The sequence below is a fragment of the Lepidochelys olivacea genome (assembly GCF_965140295.1).
Source record: "Lepidochelys olivacea isolate rLepOli2 genome assembly, chromosome: 18".
Classification (NCBI taxonomy): Eukaryota; Metazoa; Chordata; order Testudines; family Cheloniidae; genus Lepidochelys; species Lepidochelys olivacea.
The window spans coordinates 30480493-30502827 of record NC_140428.1 but is presented as its reverse complement, the minus strand read 5'-3'; the positions used below and the strand labels follow the sequence as shown (position 1 = coordinate 30502827).

The window sequence follows — 22335 nt, the reverse complement described above, 5'->3', positions numbered from 1 at the left end:
AGATAGCAACACTCATCAAAACTCTGGAAACACTGACACTATTCATTGCTACACAAAATGATTCAGGCAAAGTGAGGAGCTTCTCTGCTTAAAGTCTGCAGCTTCCCTTTGAGCCCAAAACATGTTATTACCACCTACATGTTGTTACCAATCTGAGTTTCATTCTTGGCTCTAACCGTGTCCTCAGTATTACTCTTTTCTGGACCATCTTTCTTTTACTGCACCTTCCTCCACCCATGTCACACACATACAAGTGATGGTATATGCATCTGTCTCCCTCTGTGGCGAGGAGTCCATCCTAACATACAACAGGGGATATGCTCCGAAAAATTAAAGGTAGCTCCATATTTTCTCCACTTCTTGTCTTTTTTCTCATGAAACCCTGATAGATGGGAATATGTGGCATCCTTGCTGATAGTCCCTGTGCCAGTTCAAGCATTCTTCGCATACTAAGGCATAAAGGAGTGTGAATGACCCCAGCGGTGTTTTACTCATTGCCCTGCAATTTTGGCATGGTTGTTTAGTGGCTGTTGTGACAGTTCAGAAAATGCAAGAGGCTATGAGCATATTAGGTTGCATCTTGTGATTTATCATCCTTTTGCCATCTATCATGTTGACAAGTTAGTCAAGAAGATATTGCCTGTGTCCTGGTCACACATCCAAGCATGTGTTCACCTGGGAGAGATTGACAGAGTTCAGTACTGTGTAAGGAATCCTTACTGCGTAAGAGGTTGCTTCCAAGCTTAAGCAATGTTCTATTATGATGTAAAATCTGTACAAGTCTTCAGTGCATTGACAGAAGCCTTTCCCCTGCCACAGGCCTATGACTCAGGGCAGAGATGTCACTGGAGGAGCACACCCTGATGGATTCTCTTGTTCTTACATGGGGATTAAACTAGCCCCCACTGCTTTCATTTGCAGAAAACCCCTTTTCTCTTTGGTAAACATTTTGTATAGGATGTTCCAGGCTCTCTGCAAAATCATTCAGAGAGAATGTTCTGCCTTTACAGTTACATGGGGTTGTATTGTTCAGGCCTCCTACTCCAGAAACATTCTGAGCTTGTGTTGCATGCAGGTGCCACAAACATGCTGCCATAAATCCTCAGGAAAAGCCAGGAAGTTTTGTCATGACGCTATCAAAGCTGTGCCTGGTGCATAGATCCTGAGTCGTAGGCAGGGTTCACTGTGGATCTTGTGGAGGAGGGGTATAAAACTGACTTTAAATCACCTCTGCATCCCCCCAATCCTTGGGCTGTCTGGCCACTGGGCCATACTCAGCATAAATTAGAGTACTCGCAGGGCTGTTCTGTTTTATACTAGCAGCCAATGGGTCATTTCAGTGATGCCCTGGCCATGCTAACCTTCCCCAGGGAACGCCCCTGTGCCAATGATTTATCTCCATCAATGAATAAACCCAGTCAGTGTAGGGAATCTAAGAAAAAGCCCAGCAGAGGAAAGATGTGAGGCTGTTGTTTGAGCAGCAGTGGGGCTGAATCTGGGAGATGGTCTGATGCATTTTTCTAGCCCATCTTACTTCCAGTTCCATTTGGAAGCTGAGAGTTCAAACTGTTAGCCACAGTTTATTTTTTTATTTTTTATTTAATTCTGCTCACTCATGTGGCTTTGTTTTAATCAGGTAATGGAATTATTCACCTTTAAGCACTGAATGTTGTTTTTAAGTTAAACATTAGCCTGCACTGACAGAGCATTCTAATACTGCAGCATTCAAAACTACTTTGAAATAAATGTGCTATCTAACTATATGTAAGCTGATCCCCAAGTTGCAAGCCCTCCCACCCTTTCAGGGAGATAGGGCAATGACTAAGTATCTATTGTACTTATTTTTTTAAATACAATACTTTGTTTTACAAAGATCAAAAGTTAACACATACGCCTTCTGCACTAGAAAGTAAAGTATTCCAATTAAGTCCTGCATGGCCAGAGGGTGTACCAGTTATGCTAACATTTCACTGGGGCTGCAGCCTGAAGGTCATTTATGCTATTGCAATGTTGCTGTAACTATCATATCCCACAAGGTGGCATGACACTATCACCACCTACTCGTTACCAATCTGAGTTTCATTCTTGGCTCTAACAGTGTTCTGAGTATTACTTACAAGGCAAACCCAAGAGTTGATGAGGAAAAAGCTTGTTACTAGGGCTGGGGAATAAGATGGGGACTAACATATTTCCAAAGCATAATTTATGCCCTAGGCCTGGAAGAGCCCTAGAAAAAGAGGCCAGACAAGGGGCGTACTGAAGAAAACTTACAAACCATTGAAAACTGGGACAAAAAGAGTTGAGGTTTTACAAAAGTAATTTAGAAATTGTTACTAGGGTAAATGTAGTGCTGGGGAGATGCTACAGGTCCTGTCACTGTCAGTCCCTAAGAGTACTTGACAGGCAGCAGCCTCTAGTGCTGCCCCGTGCCTGAACCCTGACCACAGGAGCGGTCAGTCTCTCATCCACTTCATCTGGTCAGCAAGGAGGGACAAGTAGTGCTAGTTGTGGTTTCTGTGAGAATGAACAGGGATGGCCTTAAGGACAATGGCACCCTGGGTGAACTCGTATTTTCGTGCCCCAGCCCTCATGGGCATAGTGCCCCCGCATTGCCCCTGGCTCCCCACCCCCTCTTGTGCCCCAAGCACTTTACCTAACCCCTGCACTGTGCCCTCTTCACCCACATGGGGAAACTGACATGGATGCAAAATTCTGGTGTTTCTACTACCTTCAAACTGTGAAATGCTCCTGGATATCCACTCAATGTATCTGTGTAATGAATCTGTGCGGAACAAAAGCTGTTATGAGAGGTAGTTTCATTTAAAAAAAAAAAAAATCTCTGTAGCTATTCAAACTGTTCAACTGTAGCCAACACAGTGGGCATTTTAAGCATTTAGGAATCTAGTGATTGCATACCAGATAGGAAACTGGCTTACATGGACCTCCTGGGCTTGTGTCTGATAGTGGCCAGGTCAGAGGAAGGTGCAAGAAACCTCATCGTGGTCAATTAAGGAATAACCTCTTGATTAGGGTGGGTGGGTTCTAACCCCAGTTAGTGGTTGACTTGTGCCCTGAAGCAGAAGCAGTGGTTCTCAAGCTTTCCAGACTACTGTACCCCTTTCAGGCATCTGATTTGTCTTGCGTACCACACACCACCCCAGTTTCACCTCACTTAAAAACAACTTGCTTACCATATAATTATAAAATAAACCAATTTGAATATAAATATTGTACTTACATTTCAGTGTATAGTATATAGAGCAGTATAAACCCATGGCTCTCAACTTTTCCAGACTACTGTATGCCTTTCAGGAATCTGATTTGGCTTATGTACCCCCCAAGTTTCACTTTAAAAAACTACTTGCTTACAAAAAATCAGATATAAAAATATGAAATAGTAATAGTGTCTCAGCAAATTTGAAAATTTGCTTACTTTCTAATTTTTACCCAGTAGTTATAAATCAATTGGAATATAAATATTGTATGTACATTTCAATGTATTGTATATAGAGCAGCATAAATAAGTTATTGTCTGTATGAAATTTTAATTAGTACTGACTTTGCTAGTGCTTTTTATGTAACATTGTAAAACTAAGCAAATATCTAGATGCGTTGATGTACCCGTTCAGGGTGCATGTACCCCTGGTTGCGAACCACTGCCCTGAAGCACACATAACATTGAGTCCTATAGTTCATAGGTCTAAGGTATAAATACACTATGCCCTCTAACCATCCTATAGTTCTTCTCTAGTTCCAAAAGCAGCATTTGGAGCTGGGCTCTCAACTAGATGGGTGAAGGGAGGGTCACTGAGGCTCTGTGGTGGTAATACTTTCAGCGCACAAGATTTGATTGCTGGTAAGTGACTATATGGTGCCAAAGAGCCGATGGCTCCAGAGACAATTGCTAAGGAAATGTTCCCCGCTATGGTTCTCTTGGCTATGACAGGGTCACATAGAACTAAAATAATGGTACTGCTGACTTCAAGCTTATTAGCACTTACCATTATAGGAAAACTGAAAGTTGATGATACCCAAATTCAGTGGACAAGACCAGATCACAAGGTAGCACACTATGATGTTTCAGAATGACTGTAACAGATCAAAGTGAATGTATTAACTTCACAGCAAAGTGCCTTCTTTGAATATTAATGTAGGAATTCAGTGATTGTTTTATTGCCTCACTTGACCAGAGTAATACCATTTTGCAATGTAAGGACAAGTCTGAACTTCACTTTTTAAATTAAATTATATATGTGTCAGTGATTTAGAAATGAATCAGATGTGACCTCATGGTTCATGTGTTGTTTTTAATTTCTACTGTACAATAGTCCAGATCTAAGAGTCTATTCCTGTACTACAGTAATGCAGACAGACACTCCTGCCATGAATTTAACTTTCATTCCCGATCTGTTATTTACTTTGTCATTTTAAAGTGCTAGTGATGGTCTGACAACAGATTTCTTAAGGGAAAAACTAACAGCTGAAAAGCCCAAATGCCTTTTATATTTAAAGTATTAAAGGTTTAGTGAAAAAATGAAGGATGAACTATTTGTTGTGCTTCCAATTAATCCCACTGTTGATCAGAAATGCTTCTGCCCTTGTGACCATTTTCAATGGAATAGCAAATTGTATCAAGAATATTCAGTGGCATGAAAGGGGTATATTTGTTAAACATGGCTGATACGCTGTGTTCTGCACAGAGACATCAAGGGTTTCACTACTCAACCATCTGAGCCTCCGTGTGCTATAAATTGGAAATGGTTCCAGAGTTTTAACCAATGTTGGCATTATTATTTATGCAGGGAAGTAGCATGACACTAATTTAACCATAAATTCTTTTACTAAATCCAAAGGCTGAATGCTATTTATAAAATTACAAATCAGACCCAATCTGGTAAGATGTAGCCTGACTGTCAGTGCTTATACTGATTTTTGTCTAGACTACTGAATGCCAGTGAGGCTACACGCAGAGCTTGTCAAAGGAAGCACAATATGCTGGACGTGTTTCCCCTCCTTGCACAAAAATCCCATTTTAAATGTCAGTTTGACTTGTCTACTGTCTATACTTAGATTATTATTAATGTTTGGCTCCCACAAAGATACCCCCCACCCCCATTTAAAAAAAGCTGGATTGGACACCAGCAGGAGTTAGGGTTAGGATCTTCAGCACTGAAAGCTGTACATCACCAGAGAATCTGAACACAGACCCAAAGCTAACCCCTAAGAACAGCAAGTGTGGCCTTGCACAATTTTTAATAATTTGATTCCAGTGCATGCCCCTTACTGCCAGAGGGAGAGAAAGATAAACATTAAATGAGATAACTATCTACAAGAATCTGACAGGTGTAAACCACCATGAGGGAGCAAAATTATTTAGGGTAATACAATAAGGTATAATTCGGAATAATTGTCTGGTGGTAAGCAAAAGAACAAGCATGGTGAGGCCAAGGGAGTATATGACTGTGCTCTAACTACATTGGGGGGTAAAGACATGGAAGGATCTGATCTAGGACTCTTTGCGCACATTATTCAGAAACATTGCACAAAATATTTCTGACAAATTTTATTTTAACATTTCATTAACTAAGTCACTCTGACTAGCACACGTGAAAAGATCATTTAGCTGCAACCTTACAAATATGACAAGTGTAGGGGGTTCTTAATTGGTTTTGCCATTGCTGCTTTCACTAAGAAGAGTGACAAGAGGTGTGTGTGTGTGTGTGTGTGTGTGTGTGTGTGTGTGTGTGTGTGTGTGTGTGTGTGTGTTAGAGAACACTAGAATTACCATATAAGCATTGGTTTCAGAGTAACAGCTGTGTTAGCCTGTATTCGCAAAAAGAAAAGGAGTACTTGTGGCACCTTAGAGACTAACCAATTTATTTGAGCATAAGCTTTCGTGAGCTACAGCTCACTTCATCGTATGAAGTGAGCTGTAGCTCACGAAAGCTTATGCTCAAATAAATTGGTTAGTCTCTAAGGTGCCACAAGTAAACAATTTAATCTGTCATCCATCAGGATGTCACAAGAATTTGCACATATTTCTAGGTTTAAATTTTTATGGAAATTAAGATCACAACATTACTAACCAAACCGGTAAGGAATATTCTGGCACAGTTTCAAAAAATGAAACAAAACACAAGCAGAAATCCACTTTTTAAACCGATTTCCTTTCCTTTTTATTTAAGCAAGCAAACAAGCTTCAGAATCACATGAACAAAAACTATTAAACATAATACTATTGTTTACATTCACAGATCTTTCTAGTGCAGAAGTTTCATTAGCTACCAGATCCATTTAAGTCAATTTCTTTAAGAACAAAAACCATTAGCTTGTGAATTATTCCAGTTCCTAATATAAGCGTTACTGCTAGTTACATCAAATGTTGTGCTAAAGGAGTTCACCCACAATTAGATTTTATGGAGAAGATAGCTTTTTGATTATTCTTAAGAAGAGACACAAGAAACTTTCCATCTGAGTTTGTGTTCTTCTCCCTCTCCTCCCCTTCATCAAGATTTCTGTACTAATCTTTCAATATAAGAGGAGCCTTCACTTGATCAGCCACCTCCTTCCCCATCAGTATTTCAACAATAGCCAGGCCAAACTCAAAGCTGGTGCCAGGACCACGGCTGGTGAGAAAGTTCCCGTCCTTTTCCACACGGTTTTCAGAGTACTTGTAGTGTTCTTAAAGAGGAAAAACAGAACACAGAAGATGTTCAGGCTGTTGCAGCTCATGCACAACTCCAGTAGCAATTTGGCAAATTCTTCCAGATCTGCCATACTGCTCAGTACTGTTAGCCCCAAGTGTTCAAAAATCATGAGTCAGATCCACCAAAACCATGAGATTAAAAAAAAAAAATTATTGTGTTCTCTAACTTCTGGCTTTCAAATCTTTAAAGCTTTTCTTTGTTATGAGGCCTAGGATTTTTTTTAAATAAAAGTTGAGACTCTCTCCCAATCACATGCTTATGGTTAGTGCTTTAAGGAAAAAGCCACAATAAAAACCTCACAGTAAACCCCTCCCCTTCTCTCCCAATAGCTGGCAACACTTGTACTGCTAATTAAGACAGTGTGTGCTTCATTAATTAATGCCTGTGGCTTGCAAACCTATCACCTTCTCGTGAAAGCTCTGATGCATTAAACTATGCTTTTAGATACATCTTGGAAATTCATCATATTACACATTAGAAAATGCTACAGTGATTTCCATTGAAATCTACAATCCCTCAAAGGTTCATGTATCCACTTCATACTGTCTGTGAAGGGAATGGCTTTGATACTGCAAGACAGGTGAAAGGGCTGTATATCTTGTATGAGGCCCTTAGCAATAGTAGTGCTAACTCCAGTGCAAAGTCCATATTGAGTGTTGGCATAAAGCAGGTCATCTTTCCAGCATAGGCCATTATTCCTAAAAGCATAGGAATTAGTGGCCATAACTGGCTCCAGGGGAAAACGTGCAACTAAGCCTCACCTTGGAAACGAAATCCCAGTGTTGGAGAAGCCAACAGCTAGTGCCAAATGGAACACTAGAGCCTTACCTGGACCCCATTCTAGGAGGGGGAAGGGACATAGTTCAAATTGACCAGGACTAACTGTACTTAGACAGGACACCAGGTAATATTTTAATCAGTGCTGTATGGATTTGCAACACTAGTCAATAAGGAAAACAAAACAAAAGACTATCCCAGAGTGACACAATTTAAGTTACCCTAAACCAACATATACCCTGATAACAAAGCCCGTCAACACTGAGAAAGATTTACAGTGCCTCTTAATTCTCAGGGTATTTCTAGAAATCACAGACCACCTCTATAAACATGATGTTAGGAGATTTTCAAGCTCCCTCTGGGAAAGAAGTGGTGGATACCCTTCCCATCTTCATATTTCCCCTTTTCTGCTACACTCTCCTCCCCTCCTTCCATTTAGTGGTGAGAAAGTGCAATGAGAAATGTGCATGACATGCCTTCCCCAAATCACAGCAGTTTGCTACATGAGAAAAATATCACCGTTGACAGCTTGGTTTTCTGGAAGGTAAGAAGGGAACCATTTTAGTTTGGTTGCTGGGTTTTTTTAAGTAAGAATTCAGAAAGGGGAGAGCTGGCAGGCCTCAAGTAGGAGAGGAAAATGGTCCTAGCAGTGTTTTGTTGAGGCCGCCTCCGCTCCACCCTCCCCCCCCCCCTTCTTTCTGGCAAGTGGCAATACTGAAGGGCACAGGTCCGTGGATCCATTTCCTCCACAGTATTCAGGACAGATAAATGCTAAGTTTAACACATCCATTTGCCTTTTAATATTTATACCTACCTCCATTCATCATTTTATCTTTGGCCAAAGGGTGTGTTGTAACTTTCCTCCCAAACCCTATCCCATGTGCCAGCAGGGCAGTGGGACCTGCAAGTAATACAAAGTGAGCCTGTCACTAGTGTAAACTCCATTGGAGACAGGTACTTTTTAACAAACATTCAAAGAATGAGCCTCACAAAAGCCTAGGAGAGGCCTAGCATGGATGCATACACAGTCTAAGCCCACATGAGAACTATAGAAGAATAAATGCAAGGCCCCAACAGAGAAATACAGGTACATGGTGTCCTACATTTCCTTTAAACAAAATCAATCCCCCAGGGGAGAGAACGTACATCAAAAACCAGAAAGTTATTTAGTTCTAAATCTTTGAATAAAAACTATTGTCTTGCAGATTAAGTGATCACTGTACTTGATTCCCATCTTCTACAACAAGTCAGTCATACTGCTAGGATATCTGCTTAAATTGGGGGAAAGAGGCAGAATATGACACTGAACAGAGAGCTGCTAACAAGGATTAATTACAAATATTCTGGGGAAAACCTCACAGTTGACAGTCAACTGTGTGCCAAGTGCCCAAGGAAGGGTATTAACATACAATATCTTAGCCAAATCATGGGCTAGGAGCTGTAACTTTTTTATTTGTAATAACAGCATTTAGAGGAGATAACACTTCCCATTTGAACTGAATTGAGGAAGGAATGTAGCAGAAAGTTATATAACAAATGACCTAGAAAAAACCATTATGGGAATTCCAGAAAATAAGATTTACCAGTTTCTGTGTATTGTTCAAGTTTGACTCATGGGCCAGTTCCAGGAAAGAAGCAACTTGTGTTATTCAGCTAGAAGTTTGCTTTGCAAACAGTTATAATTAAATCAGTGACTCTTTTCAAGTGAACTTCCATTATTATGAATGGTGTCCTTTACAGAACTGTTGAAAATTCATCTTGATTGTTTATAGCAAAAGCAGGAGGATAAATAGAAAACTACTGTCCCCCAAGTGTGAGGAAATTCAGAACTTTGCAGGTACCCGGGATAAGCCATCAGATAAATCTAGTGATAGCAAATTAAAATGACATTCTGTACTTCCACAGCACTCAAAAGAACAAAGACATATCAGAAACAAAAGTGAAAGAGGCATTCCAAAAATGCCTATGACTAGACTAAATAAATACATTTTATACATGTCAATGGGCAGAAGGAAATCACTTATGAAAGCCTTTTCCCGACCACTACTTCATCTAGAGTCGAACTAGTAGAGCTGGCACTTGCTTATATTACTTTTCATACCTCAGACACCTCAAAGCACTTTATAAAGCAATGAATAAGATACCTGGTCATGCAGTCTGTCTAGGAGCCAAGCCAGGCAAGAATAATTCTCGTTACCACTGCCATGTGGATGAGGAATGGTGAACCTGTAATCTTATATTTACAATTTTTCCTCCAAAGCTAAAGGGCAACAGAGGGCCACATTACTTTATGTCTGAGAAATTTATATTGACGGCGTACTGCCAGCACATAGCTCCTGGCAGAGAGACTGCTAGCGTAAGCATGTATTTTATAGAACACCCTAGTATATTGCTAGGGCCTTACCAAATTCATGGTCCATTTTGGTCAATTTCATGGTCATAGGATTTTTAAAAGAATCATAAGTTTCTCAATTTCAGGTATTGAAATCTGAAGGTTCATGGTGTTGTAACTGTAGAGGTCCTGACCCAAGAAAGGTGTTGTGGGGAGGGTACAAGGTTATTGTAGGGGTGTCATGGCATTGCCACCCTTACTTCTGCGCTGCTGCTGGTGGGGGTGCTTTCTTCAGAGCTCAGCAGCCAGACAGCAGCGACTGCTGGCTGGGAGCCCAGCTCTGAAGGCAAAACCGCCGCCAGCAGCAGTGCAGAAGTAAGGGTGGCATGGTATAGTATTGCAACTCTTACTTCTGTGCTTCTGCTGGCATGGCACAGCCTTCAGAGCTAGGTGCCTGGCAGTAGCTGCCCCTCTCTGACTATCCAACTCTGAAGGCAGTGCAAAAGTAAAGCTGACAATACCATGACCCCCCCCTAAAATAACCTTGCAACTCCCCCATGATCTGCTTTTGGGTTGGGACCCCCAGTTTGAGAAACACTGGTTTCCCCCATGAAAGTATAGGGTAAAAAGTACACAAATGACCATATTTCATGGCCGTGATGAGTTTTTCACGGCCGCGAATTTGGTAGGGCCCTATATATAGCGTTTCACTTTGTTAGATTATAGCTCCTCTCCCCCCTCCATTTGAACTCTATGCATGTTACATTTTACTCTTGCTACTGAGCTATTGGGACACAACAGTACTGAAAGAGTTTTCTAAAGTAGGTAGTTACCCAGACAGTCCTTTAAAGCAGCCAAGTAGGTTACAATACAAGATAGTTCATTACTGTACCTACCTGCACAAATAGCAGCAATTAGGCCTTTTCTGTTCTCCTGGTCCACTAAAATGTCTTTCACGGCAGGAGACTGCACAAAGAAATAATATTACATTAAGGAATTATTTAAAAAAAAAAAAAAAAAACACCCACAAATCATGCTGCACGATCTGTAATACATACAAAAAATAGTTAATTATGTAGAGAAAGTAGATCAGGAATTTTTAGTGTTATGAGACAGGGAACAGTCAATCAAAAGCTGGAAAATTCAAAACCAATAAAGGAAATACTTTTTCACACAACATGTGATTGAACTTTTGCCACAGAAAGTAGCTGAAGCCAAGAACTCAAAATGATTCAAAATGAGACTGGATATTAAGAATATCCAGAGTTATCAACATAAGGAACATTTTGGAAGTTATAGTATACTTCATGCTTCAGGGCTTAAGCCAATTGTTAACTAGGAGAGACAACGAGACCAATTTGCTGGGTTAAATTATTCCATATCTGCTTAATGAGGGTTTTTATTAGGGCTGTCAAGTGATTAAAAAATTAATTGCTATTAATTGTACTGTTAAACAATAATAGAATACCATTTAAGTATTTTTGGATGTTTTCTACATTTTCAAATATATGGATTTCATTACAACAAAGAACAGAGTACAGGGCTCACTTTATTTTTTATTATAAATATTTGTGCTGTAAAAAAAAAAAAAAAACAAAAAAAGTATTTTTCAATTCACTTCATACAAGTACTGTAGTGCAATCTCTTTATCATGAAAGTTGAATGTACAAATGTAGAATTATGTACAAAAAATAACTGCACTCAAAAATAAAATATAAAACTTTAGAGCCTACAAGTCCACTCAGTTCTACTTCTTGATCAGCCAATCGCTCAGACAAACAAGTTTGTTTACATTTGCAGGAGCTAATGCTTCACCTGAAAAGTGAGAACAGGCACTCACATGGCAAGATATTTACATGCCAGATAGGCTAAAGATTCATATGTCCCTTCATGCCCCACCATTCCAGAGGACATGCATCCATGCTGATGTTCGGTTCTACTAGAGAACAATCCAAAGCAGAGTGCAGATCAACGCATGTTCACTTTCATCTGAGGCAGATGCAAGTATTTGTAATAAAAATAATAATATAATGTGAGCACTGTACACTTTGTATTCTGTGTTGTAATTGAAATCAATATATTTGAAAATGTAGAAAAACATTCAATATATTTCAATTAGTATTCTATTATTTAACAGTGCAATTAATAATATTAATAGAGATTTTTTTTTTAAGTTAAATTGCGTGAGTTAACTGCGATTAATTGACAGCCTTAGTCTTTATGCCTTCCACTAAAAGAGATGCTACTGGCCATTGCTAGACAGGATACCGGACTAGATGAACCTTAAATTGGATTCAGTATGGCAATTCCTAATTTCTTATGGCATCAAAATACTTTATATCCTGTTCAATAATCATTTACGACAAGATGTTGCATCTCCATACTACAAGTTATAACAGAGTACTTCCCCATTGTTACACTGGATAACTCTGGCTAAGACTGCAGCTGCACAGCTTACTGTGTTTTTTTGTTTTTGTTTTTAATTAAATGTTGGGTTGAATTTGCTGCAGTAGCAGGAGAATAAGCAACACTTACAGATATATGGGCAGGCCTGTGAATTATCTTCATGATTTTACCTCTGACAAATTTTGAGCTCCTAGGTTACCACCTGGCAGGACCACCACATCATACGGCCCCTAAACAAAGAAAGAAATGCTTACTTAGCAGAATTCTACAGAAGAGGAGCATGCACGTTCACCCAGGGGAGTTTGTCTTTATGACTGTTAAAACATACTAAAATGAGAAGCAGAGGAATTCTACCTTTTCTGCTTCTGAAAGGCTCTTTACTCAAAACGAAGTCTGATGAGCGACCAAAATATTTCACTTAATGGAGCTACTAGAAAAACACTGTTTCGTTTTCCATATATCAGGCCAAGAACTGCTGGAGAAACTTGATTTGAGGCAAACTTTGCCTACACAATAAGTCTTTGTGGATGGGGAGTTTAGTGCTCCAGAGTGTGATTGGCAGCTCTGCAATGTGCTAATAGGTGCTATGCTGCAAAGCTCCCTAAGCAGCACTTCCTTCCTGAACAGAAACTTTCTTTTGTTCCAAATTATGTTATTTTGTCAGAGAGTCTGGGTAACATGTACAGTAAAGCTCGGAGTTAAACATTTTACCAAGTCAAATACCTGGACAGAATGTTAAAAATTGTGCAAAACTAAGATACTGTGTTGCAGGACAACACTAGAAGGGAGAGAATTAAATTATGTGCCTCTGGGTTTGTGCAGTGCTGCTACGATCAGTCAAACTGGGCGTTACTAATAACCTTCCAAGTCCACTGCTAACCTGTGAAGAAGGTCCTGTAAAGCATTATGCTAAGTCAGTATGACAAACCTCTTTTCTGGCATCTTCTAGACTGGCATCAGGACAAATGAAGACATCTCGGCTGCACTGCACTGGATCTTTTCCTGTTAAGCCTGCAATAATCACCTTGATCTGACAGAAAAACAGACACCATTACAACAGCAAAATGCTCTGCTTTAAGGGGGTGCAGATGACAATTCTGAAGTAGTATGCAGAGGTATATTTTGTTTAAAAGATTATTTAAACCAAGAAATAGTAAAAGCTGTAGAGAATCGGACTAAAACCAAAGGTTTCCCACCTCAGAAGTAAAATTAGATGAGAAGTACCTGCAGTAAGATTAGTTATTTGAATCTGGAAAGTCTAACAGCTGTATCACATAATCCAGCATTCCACAGGTTTCTAGATTAAAGTAGTGTCAGATTAAGCAGGCCTGCTAAATGATCCATTATCTTTTTGGTCCTGGTTCACAGGACACTCTCTAAATCGGTTTATTCAGCTCCAGACTCCTGACTCTCAGCTACTTGGTCACAGTTCCACAGATGTGCACAGCACCCTATAGGGAAAAATAAGGAAAGATCTGTGCTCTAAGGAGCACCAGCACAAGGGAGTGAACAAATTAATGGGATGAAAAAGAAGGGGAGAGGTATCATTTTATTTTGGCTGCTTCATGTGCACAGACTTGAGGTTCTGGTCATTTAAATTCTCACTTTGCAGTTTTGGTTTTTTTAAATCTTATTTATCACTCTTGCACCTGATCAAGATTGGATTATTGCCTATACTTGCAGGTGCACAAGTGATAAATAGGGAGCACTCTACAGGTGGTAAGTGAGAGACTGCTAGCTGAAAGCAGAGCTTCAAGGAGAGATCTGAGTGAAATAATCAAGGTCATTAGCTTGATGAATACAAAAGGGTCTAGTCTTCCTAAGAAAAAAGAAAACTCTCTCCACTAACACAGGAGTTGCACATATTTTGAGAGGATGATAGATACCTACATATCGGCCCTAGTCACTACTAGGTTCACAGCGTAAATGTGTTTACATTGTTTGGAACACATCCACTTTAATATGGCTAAATGTAAATGTATACATCTAGGAACGAAGAATGTGGCCATACTTACACAATGGGGGACTCCAACCTGGGAAGCAGTGACTCTGAAAAAGATTTTGGAGCTATGGTGGATAATCCCACCCAGTGCAATGCTGCAGTCAAAAGGGTTAATGCAATCTTTGGATGCACAAACAGGGAAATCTTGAGTAGGAGTAGAGAGGTTATTTTACAACTGTATTTGGCACTGCTATGACCATTGCTGGAATACTGCGTCCAGTTCTAGTGTCCACAATTCAAGAAGGATGTTGATAAATTGGAGAGGGCTCAGAGTGAACCCACAAGAAAAATTAAAGGATTAGAAAAGATGCCTTATAGCGATAAATAGATTGAGCTACTTGAATCTATCTTAACAAAGAGAAGATTAAGGTGTGACTTGATTGAAATCTGTAAGTACCTACTTGGGAAAAAAAATCTGATAATGGGCTCTTCAATCTATCAGAGAAAGATAGAACACAATCCAATATCTGGAAGGTGGAGCTAGTCAGATTCAGATTGATATATATTTACACCTTACTTCCAATGAGAATAATTCACCACAACCCTTGGTAAATTGTTCCAATGGTTGAATCTCCATCACTGACAATTTCTAAATCAAGATTGGATGCTTTTTCTAACAGGTATGTTTTGGCCTATTGAATCTATGAATTCATATTCTGCAGCAATGAGTACTTGTTTGTATGAGTGAGCATCTGTCCTTCAAACCACAAATAAAAGGGCCCAGTTGCATGTTCATCCAGGAGCCCACTGAATAAAACAATCTCTCCATCACTGAGGATTGATTCAAGGTGAGAATACTTGGTAAATATCTTTTGTTTTAACAAATGGTCATAAAAAGTTCTAGTGGTTATCATACTCACTCCAGCCCTTCTCATAACATCAGCGGGGATAACAGTTTCCATCTCCTCTGCTCCTTTAGCCAGAATCACTAAGGCTCTTTTTGAGACCATGTTTTAACAGCTTTAAGATGTACTTCTGATTTTCACTGGACCCCACCGCTACACTGAAGCTTCCAGAGCCCACAAAGCAAAGAGTCTGCTCGAGGAACAAAGAGAGACTGTTAGAGGGTGAATCCCCTAGACCAGAGGTTCTCAACCTTTTTCTTTCTGAGCATGCCCCCCTCCTCCAACATGCTATAAAAACTCCACAGCCCACCTGTGCCACAATAACTGGTTTTCTGCGTATAAAAGCTAGGGCCAGTGTTAGGGGGTAACAAGCAGGGCAATTGCTAGGGGCCCCATGCTACAGGGCCCCCCACAAAGTTACATTGTTCAGGCTTCGGCTACCAGTCCAGGTGGCAGGGCTCAGGGACCTGGGCTTCAGCTTTCTCCCCTGGGCCCCAGCGACTTTGGAGGCCCCCTGAAACCTGCTCGAGGCCCCCTAGTTGAGAACCACTGCCCTAGACTTCCTCATGTGGTGGCGATTGATTTTTGTAAGAAGCCATTATTTCTACCATACTGCATCATAAGAAATTTATGAAGGACCTAGATCATTTTGTTTCTAACAGATTATTTACAATAAAAGCCTCTTCTGAGCGGGGCAATTCTTGTGCCTTATTCAAATGTTGCCCAATAGCGAAATGCACCACAGAATAGTACTGTTTTGCACTTCTGTACCATGTTTAATTGAAAAGATCTCAAAACAGTCACAATGCTGTGAATTATGCCACCACTATTTTACAAGAGAAACTAAGGCACAGAAGGGTTAAACAACTTGTCCAATGGGATACAGTGCATCAGTCCAGAGTTGGGAAGAGAAGCCTGGTCTAATTAAAAATGTTACACAATATATATTTGCCAGTGTTAATGTTTAAGGTGAACATCAGATTTGCTTTCAGAGTGCACACCCACACTGATGGGGAGAGAGATTATTGACTCCCACCTGAAGTCTTGTTTACAACTCTTATTAGAAGGGTTTAAACTAGATTTTAAACCCATATTTGGTATTTAGTTTCTGGACAGCTGATGCAGGAGGAGTTTCCTCTGATTTGTAACGATTCTACCCATGTCTTCACATGTTTGATTCATATATTTTCTGGCATTTCCCAATCTCTGTGGGGAAGAGGGTGGGGAAACTGCCCTGAAGTGACTGAATAGAACAAAGGAAGATTCTTTTTAAAAGTGAGTCTCCGAAATAGATATTTAAGACTAAATGTGCAGAAGATTTTCAAGAGAATTTAAATGAAGACTATTAAGTAGAACTAATCTTGTGGCTTCAGCACATAAACTACATATTAAATTCATGTTTATGGTGACAAATCTTTTGTTAAACACAACGTACAAGTGACTTTTGGGTCATCAGAAAGATGGCAACATTGATGACCACTGGGAATGGAGGCATTTCACAACTCACCCACTCTGTTTAGCAGGGAGTTTTTTCCAGTAAGGGGGTTTCCACCCAAAAATGCACATGCAGTTTGGGCATTCTTTATAAGAAAAAAATGTTAGACACAGTCACCCAGACAAATTTGGAGGTTGGGGGAATAGGATTTGTTAAACTTAATTTTATTGTTCTCTGCTTTGCTCTGTTTCTTCAGCAGTAGCAGCAGCAGCGATTAGTGAGCAACAAGCCATTTTCTGTACACATTCACAAAAGACGTGGCCAAAGAACTGCCTTTTCCTCCACTCTGCTATGGACTTAACTACCATTACATCTTTGCACAGGAGCCTATAAAAATACTTTTTAAAAGACACATTGCATACTTCTGCTATGGAATTCACTATCACAAGATACCACTGAGGCCAACAGTTTATGCATATAAACGGATCTAAAAAACATTCTACTAAAGAATGGTCGGTTACAATAGACAGAATAAGAGGGATATAAACCCTTCCTGTTTCAGGACATAAACCAGCCACCAGTGGATGGGATTAAGAAAAAGCTTCCCCTATAGGCAGATTTAGGGAATAACTTTCCACTGCACCTTCCTCTGAAGTATGTGGTAACCAGCCACTGTCAAGAGACATGATACTAAACTACAGTAAATTGACCTCTGGTCTAATTTAGTATAGAAAATCCTAATTTATTACGGAGTTTTATCTTCTGCCAATTAAGTACCAAATCCACTAAGCAAGTAAATTGACTCATGTAGTCATAGCAAGAACTTCCAGTCACTGTGTGACTAAGGGAGTACTAAAATAAAAGAGCTGATAGTTTTCTTCAAAAGATCCACAAGAATCTGCAAAACTCATTTTCACAAGAAATTGGCTAGCTAATAACAAACAGGTTGAACAGATGTCAAGCATGGTTCATGTATATATACACTACTTAAATATGGAAGCTGTACACATCTCGTTTGTATTCCTCCTCTCTGCCCTTTATAAATTTTTTATCTTCAGAGACTGTAAATTCTTTGGAGTAAACTCTATGTCCTCCTCTGTGGGCATTTGTGTACAGTGCCTAGCACATTGTGGGTGCTACCAGAATAAAAACAGTAATTATTCATGGAGATTACAGAGCCAAGTTACTCAGAACAAGTCCTTGATTTAGCACAGGGGTGGGCAAACTATGGCCTGGGGGCCACATCCAGCCCTTCAGGCATTTTAATCAGGCCCTCATGCTCCAGCCGGGGAGTGGGGTCTGGAGCTTCCCCTGCTCCGTGCATGCTGTGGCCAGTGGGAGCTGCAGGGGTGGCAGCTGCAGGGGTGGTGCCTGCAGACAGGGCAGCCTGCAGAGCTGCCTGGCCACACCTCCGCGTAGGAGCCAGAAGGGGGATGTGCCACTGCTTCTGGGAGCTGCTTGAGGTATGCACCATCCAGAGCCTGCACCCCTCCCACGCCCCAACCCCCTGCCCCAGCCCTGATCCCCTCCCACCCTCTGAACCCTCAGTCCCAGCCCAGAGCCCCCTCCTGCACCCCCACCCCAGAGCCTGCACCCCAAGCCGGAGCCCTCACCCCATCCCACGCTCCAACCCCCAATTTCGTGAGCATTCATGGCCCCCCATATAATTTCCATACCCAGGTGTGCCCCTCAGGCCAAAAAGTTTGCCCATCCCTGATTTAGCAGGTTGACTATGCATGGCAAATAAATCTCCTATTATGCAGCTCTGTCAGTAGTCTCATGGTGCCAATTTTGTGCAGGCACCTCCTACTATTCCAGTGGCAGCCAGTAAGTGAAGATCATCCTCCCTATATGGGTAAATGCACATTTCTGGGACCAATGACTGCCGACAGATGCAAATAGGAAAGGCAGCCCCTGGAAAGCTGGGGACAAGATGGTGTCCTTTTAAGGCACTAACCCAAATGCAGAAAGGAAAAATACTATACATGAGCCAGAAAATAAATATATTTTAATGGCTTATGAACTCAGCCAAGCTCGACTGAATATTTATGTCCCAACAGCTATTTTTAAATTTAGGGGATGGGGCATTTGAATGCACAAGATTATTTTTTCAGAATTTATAAACAAAAAATAGGAAGAGGAATAGCACAAAATTATACTGCAGAGTGATCAAGACCACAGTGCCAGCAAGAAGAGACATTAAAGAGATTTGTAGCCACAGGCGTGCGGATGAAACTACAGACGGGTCAGAGTCCGAACCTACATGGGCACACGCAGGCAAGGACGGCTGTTTGTAATCAGCCTGCGCCCTCCATCAGACCCCAGGCACATCCCTGCTATTTCAGCCTGGGTTACGGCTCGCACCCCGGCGTCCCAGCAGGCTACGTTCGCCCGCCTCACCCCCGGCCTGCAGCGGCTCGCTGACAATCAATGCGGCAAAAACGCTGATATTCATGGGGAAGAAAAGCAAGGCAAAGCTCCAGCCCAGCCCAGCCCAGCCGGGAACCCTGGAACCCCGCAACCCCCAAGCAGCTCCTTACCTATGGGGCGGGCGGGCAGGCAGAAGGAACCTGCTTCCATCCTGGAGGGGCCTTTTATTGGCCGCAGGAAGCATGCTGATGTCACGGGCTTTGCAGGCTGGCTGTTGCTATTTCACATGCCTTCAGACCTTCCTCTTTTTTGTCGTGCTCGGACAGATGCATTTGATAACTTAGCATTTTGCTTTAAAATAGTACAATACAGGTAATTTCTGCTTTTTAGTACTCTGTCCTTCCTCCAGGATAAATGGAACAGTCCTACACCGCCCCCTGAAGTACACGCTCTTCTTGTTAACCCATTTCTTGCCAAAACACAGCACGTAGGAAAGTAAGTAATAAGGAAACCTGACTTTTAAGTACTAAACGCTTCCAAGTCACCAATATTTCCATGTAAAAGAATCAAAACGAGTGCCTGAAAAAAAGTAGAAGATTACACCTAGAGAAGAAACTGGCTGTGAAGAAAAGAAAGGACAAATTTGGCACAAGGAATGAAAATGTTTCACCCCTTTGCTCAGAAGTGAGGAGGCATTTTACTGTTGCTGATATCAGTTACAATTATGTCAGGGTTTGGAAATACTCTTTCCCTAATGATGATAACACTTATTTTATTTAATAAAATGTAAAGGTGCCTATGAACAGACATCTCAGCACAGCACAATAAAATAAATGCAAAGGATAAAGAACTTACCAGGCTAAATATTAACTATGACTATTATTATATTTCATGAATATGTAGTCAGAAATTAGGGGAAACAGGAAACAACTTATAGTATTTTCCCTTTTTAACTTAATATGCTTGTCATCAGATAGCTAATCTTTATCAGAGAATGTGCCAAAAAGACAACCCCCCCCCCCCCCAGCAATCAAGCCAATCACACAAAAGAACTCCTTTCCCAGTTAGAACTAAAAATGAGAGACCCAATGAGATAGTAAACACAGGGGAGGGTGCACAAAGAACAATCAAGGATAAGTCTATCTGATAATGCCTACCTTTCCTGATATGAACTGCACCTGGTATATAAATATTAGCATAAATATGAAATATTAAAATTCTGAGACTGATGTATTTCTAATAGGCTTCCTGAAAAGGGGCTATTTCTATTTGCATGGGAATGAAACAGTCTCTAAAAGTTGTGGAAGGCCTTCAAAGAGACTAATGAGACATTACATAAAACTTCTAAAACACTAAGCGTGTCAGACCCATATCAAAAGTGTTCCATGGAAATGGTGAAAACCTTGTATTAAATGCATACCAGCATCATAGAATACCAGGCTTGGAAGGGACCTCATCTAGTCCAACTCCCTGCTCAAAGCAGGGCCAATCTCCAATTTTTGCCCCAGATCCCTGAATGGTCCCCTCCAGGATTGAACTCGCAAGGCTGGGTTCAGCAGGCCAGTGCTCAGTGAGCTATCCCTCCCCCCATGCCGACGTCAAAAGAAGAAAAGAGCTGAGACTTTACGGCGTGCGCGGGGCGGGGGGGATGGTCCTGGACGCCGGCAGGCGATTGCCCTGGTAAAGGAGGGCTCCAGCCAGCACTATTTGGATTGCCAGCCAGGGCCTAGTGCTGATAACGGGCATGCATGAGGGCAAAACCCTCATTTATTGCTTGGCACGCTGGGCTTTAGTGTCACTTCCATGGGCGTCCGAGCCCTGGTCACCGACGCCTCCAGCCAAGGGGCGGTGCTGCCGGGACGGGGCCTACAGCAGGTGTCGGGGGGCGGGGGCCTAGCCTGGGCCTCCCCCTCAGCGGGCGCCGGGGGCGCACAGACTGAGGGGGCTTTGAGAGCTACGCCTCCGGTGGACGCCTGAGCTCGGGGCACCCCGCGTGACGCGGTGCTGCTGCCTCGGGACCTTGACGGGTACGGGCGATAACGGCTGGCTTCTGTGAGGGAAGGTCGTGACCTTTAGGCGGGGAGGGGGCGCTGACAAGCCGAGCTTTGAGCCTCTCCCGCAGGCCGCCCGGGTGACGGGGGGCGGCGGTGACGTCACGAGCGGGCGGGAGTCACGCCACCTCCGCAGCAGCAGACCCGCCCCCTGGCGGATGGTCAGCGCTGCGTCAGCGTGGACGGGGCAAAGCAGGGTGGGGGCTGCTCGGCCCCGCCCACGGCCCAGAGACCCAATCGGGGCTGCAATAGGCGGCCCGCCTCGCGAGCGGCTCCGCCCATGGCGCCCTCCTCTTTTCGCCGAGGGGCGGGGACCGCGAGGGGGCGCCGCCGCGCCCGCCGGGCGGTGAGCGCGCAGCCCTCGTGCCGCACGGATCCGCAGAGACCGGCCCGCGCGGCCGCGAGCTGACAGCAGGCGCGTGCTGCTCGCCCCCGAATCCCCAGGGGATGGGGACACGCCGCCGCCGTGACGGGTCAGCACCACCGCGGCCCGCAATCCGAAAAGGGTCGGTATGCCCTGCTCCCAAGCGGGCCCCAGTGAGCATCAGCCCCTCCAAACCCGTAGGGGCTCAGTCCACAGTGCCCCTCAGCCGGCATCAGTGTCGGCACTGCCCCCAGCCGTCGGGGACCAGGACGTGCCGCCCCAAGCTGGCATCGCTATTGGTCAGCACCACCCAACCCCAGTCCGCAGTGGGCTGGCGTGCGGCACCCTGGCCTTGGCCGCAGCAGGGTCGCTCTTAACCCCCACCCCTCCACACACACTCCAGCAGGGGATTAATGAGGGACAGAACTACTCTCCCGAGGGATCCTCCCTTCCAGAGAAGATATTACTAGAGCATTATCCACCCCTCCCAGAACCTGATGCTAATGTTTCTTCTGTTCGGAAGCAGATTTTCTCCTCTCTTCAGTTAAAGTATGTCTGTAAACATTCCATTATTACCCTGGGGCATCCCTTTCATCCTCCACTTGATCGAAAGCTCATGCTCTAATAAATTGGTTAGTCTCTAAGGTGCCACAAGTCCTCCTTTTCTAGTCTGAAAACCATTAATTGAGCTCAGACTAACAGCTGAAACCAAACAACATGATGGATCCAAATTTTTGTGTGTGTAAGCAGGTGCTTGTTTTATGAGAGAGAAGACTTGTTAAATAAACTTTTTTATTTTAGCCCAGGAATTCTAAGAAGCATCCCCTTTCTTCTTTTAAGGAACTGAGAGTGAACTTGTTAAAAACCTTCCTAGAAAAATCAGGGACTTGAAAATTTTCAAGTTGGTTAATATTTATACAGCACTTTCAAGTTTTCCTTTCAGTTGGCTAACACTTAGGACTTTCAAGATATAGGACCAAGTTCTGCACATCAGACTTATACCACATTGATTGAGGTAAGATAGGTGAGATATCTTTTACTGGACC

At 42.4% G+C, this 22335-nt stretch overlaps 1 protein-coding gene across 1 annotated transcript; it reads right to left on the bottom strand.

The window, feature by feature from the left end:
• Positions 1-6148: 6148 nt before the first annotated feature.
• PARK7 (Parkinsonism associated deglycase) lies at positions 6149-19199 on the bottom strand. The gene is made up of 7 exons (XM_084651923.1): positions 19045-19199; positions 15085-15259; positions 13151-13252; positions 12393-12452; positions 10713-10782; positions 8299-8385; positions 6149-6681 (listed from the first exon to the last, which is right to left on the bottom strand). The coding sequence occupies exons 2-7, from the start codon at positions 15172-15174 to the stop codon at positions 6521-6523; spliced, it is 570 nt and encodes a 189-aa protein (XP_084508049.1). The 5' UTR covers positions 15175-15259; positions 19045-19199; the 3' UTR covers positions 6149-6520.
• Positions 19200-22335: the final 3136 nt, after the last annotated feature.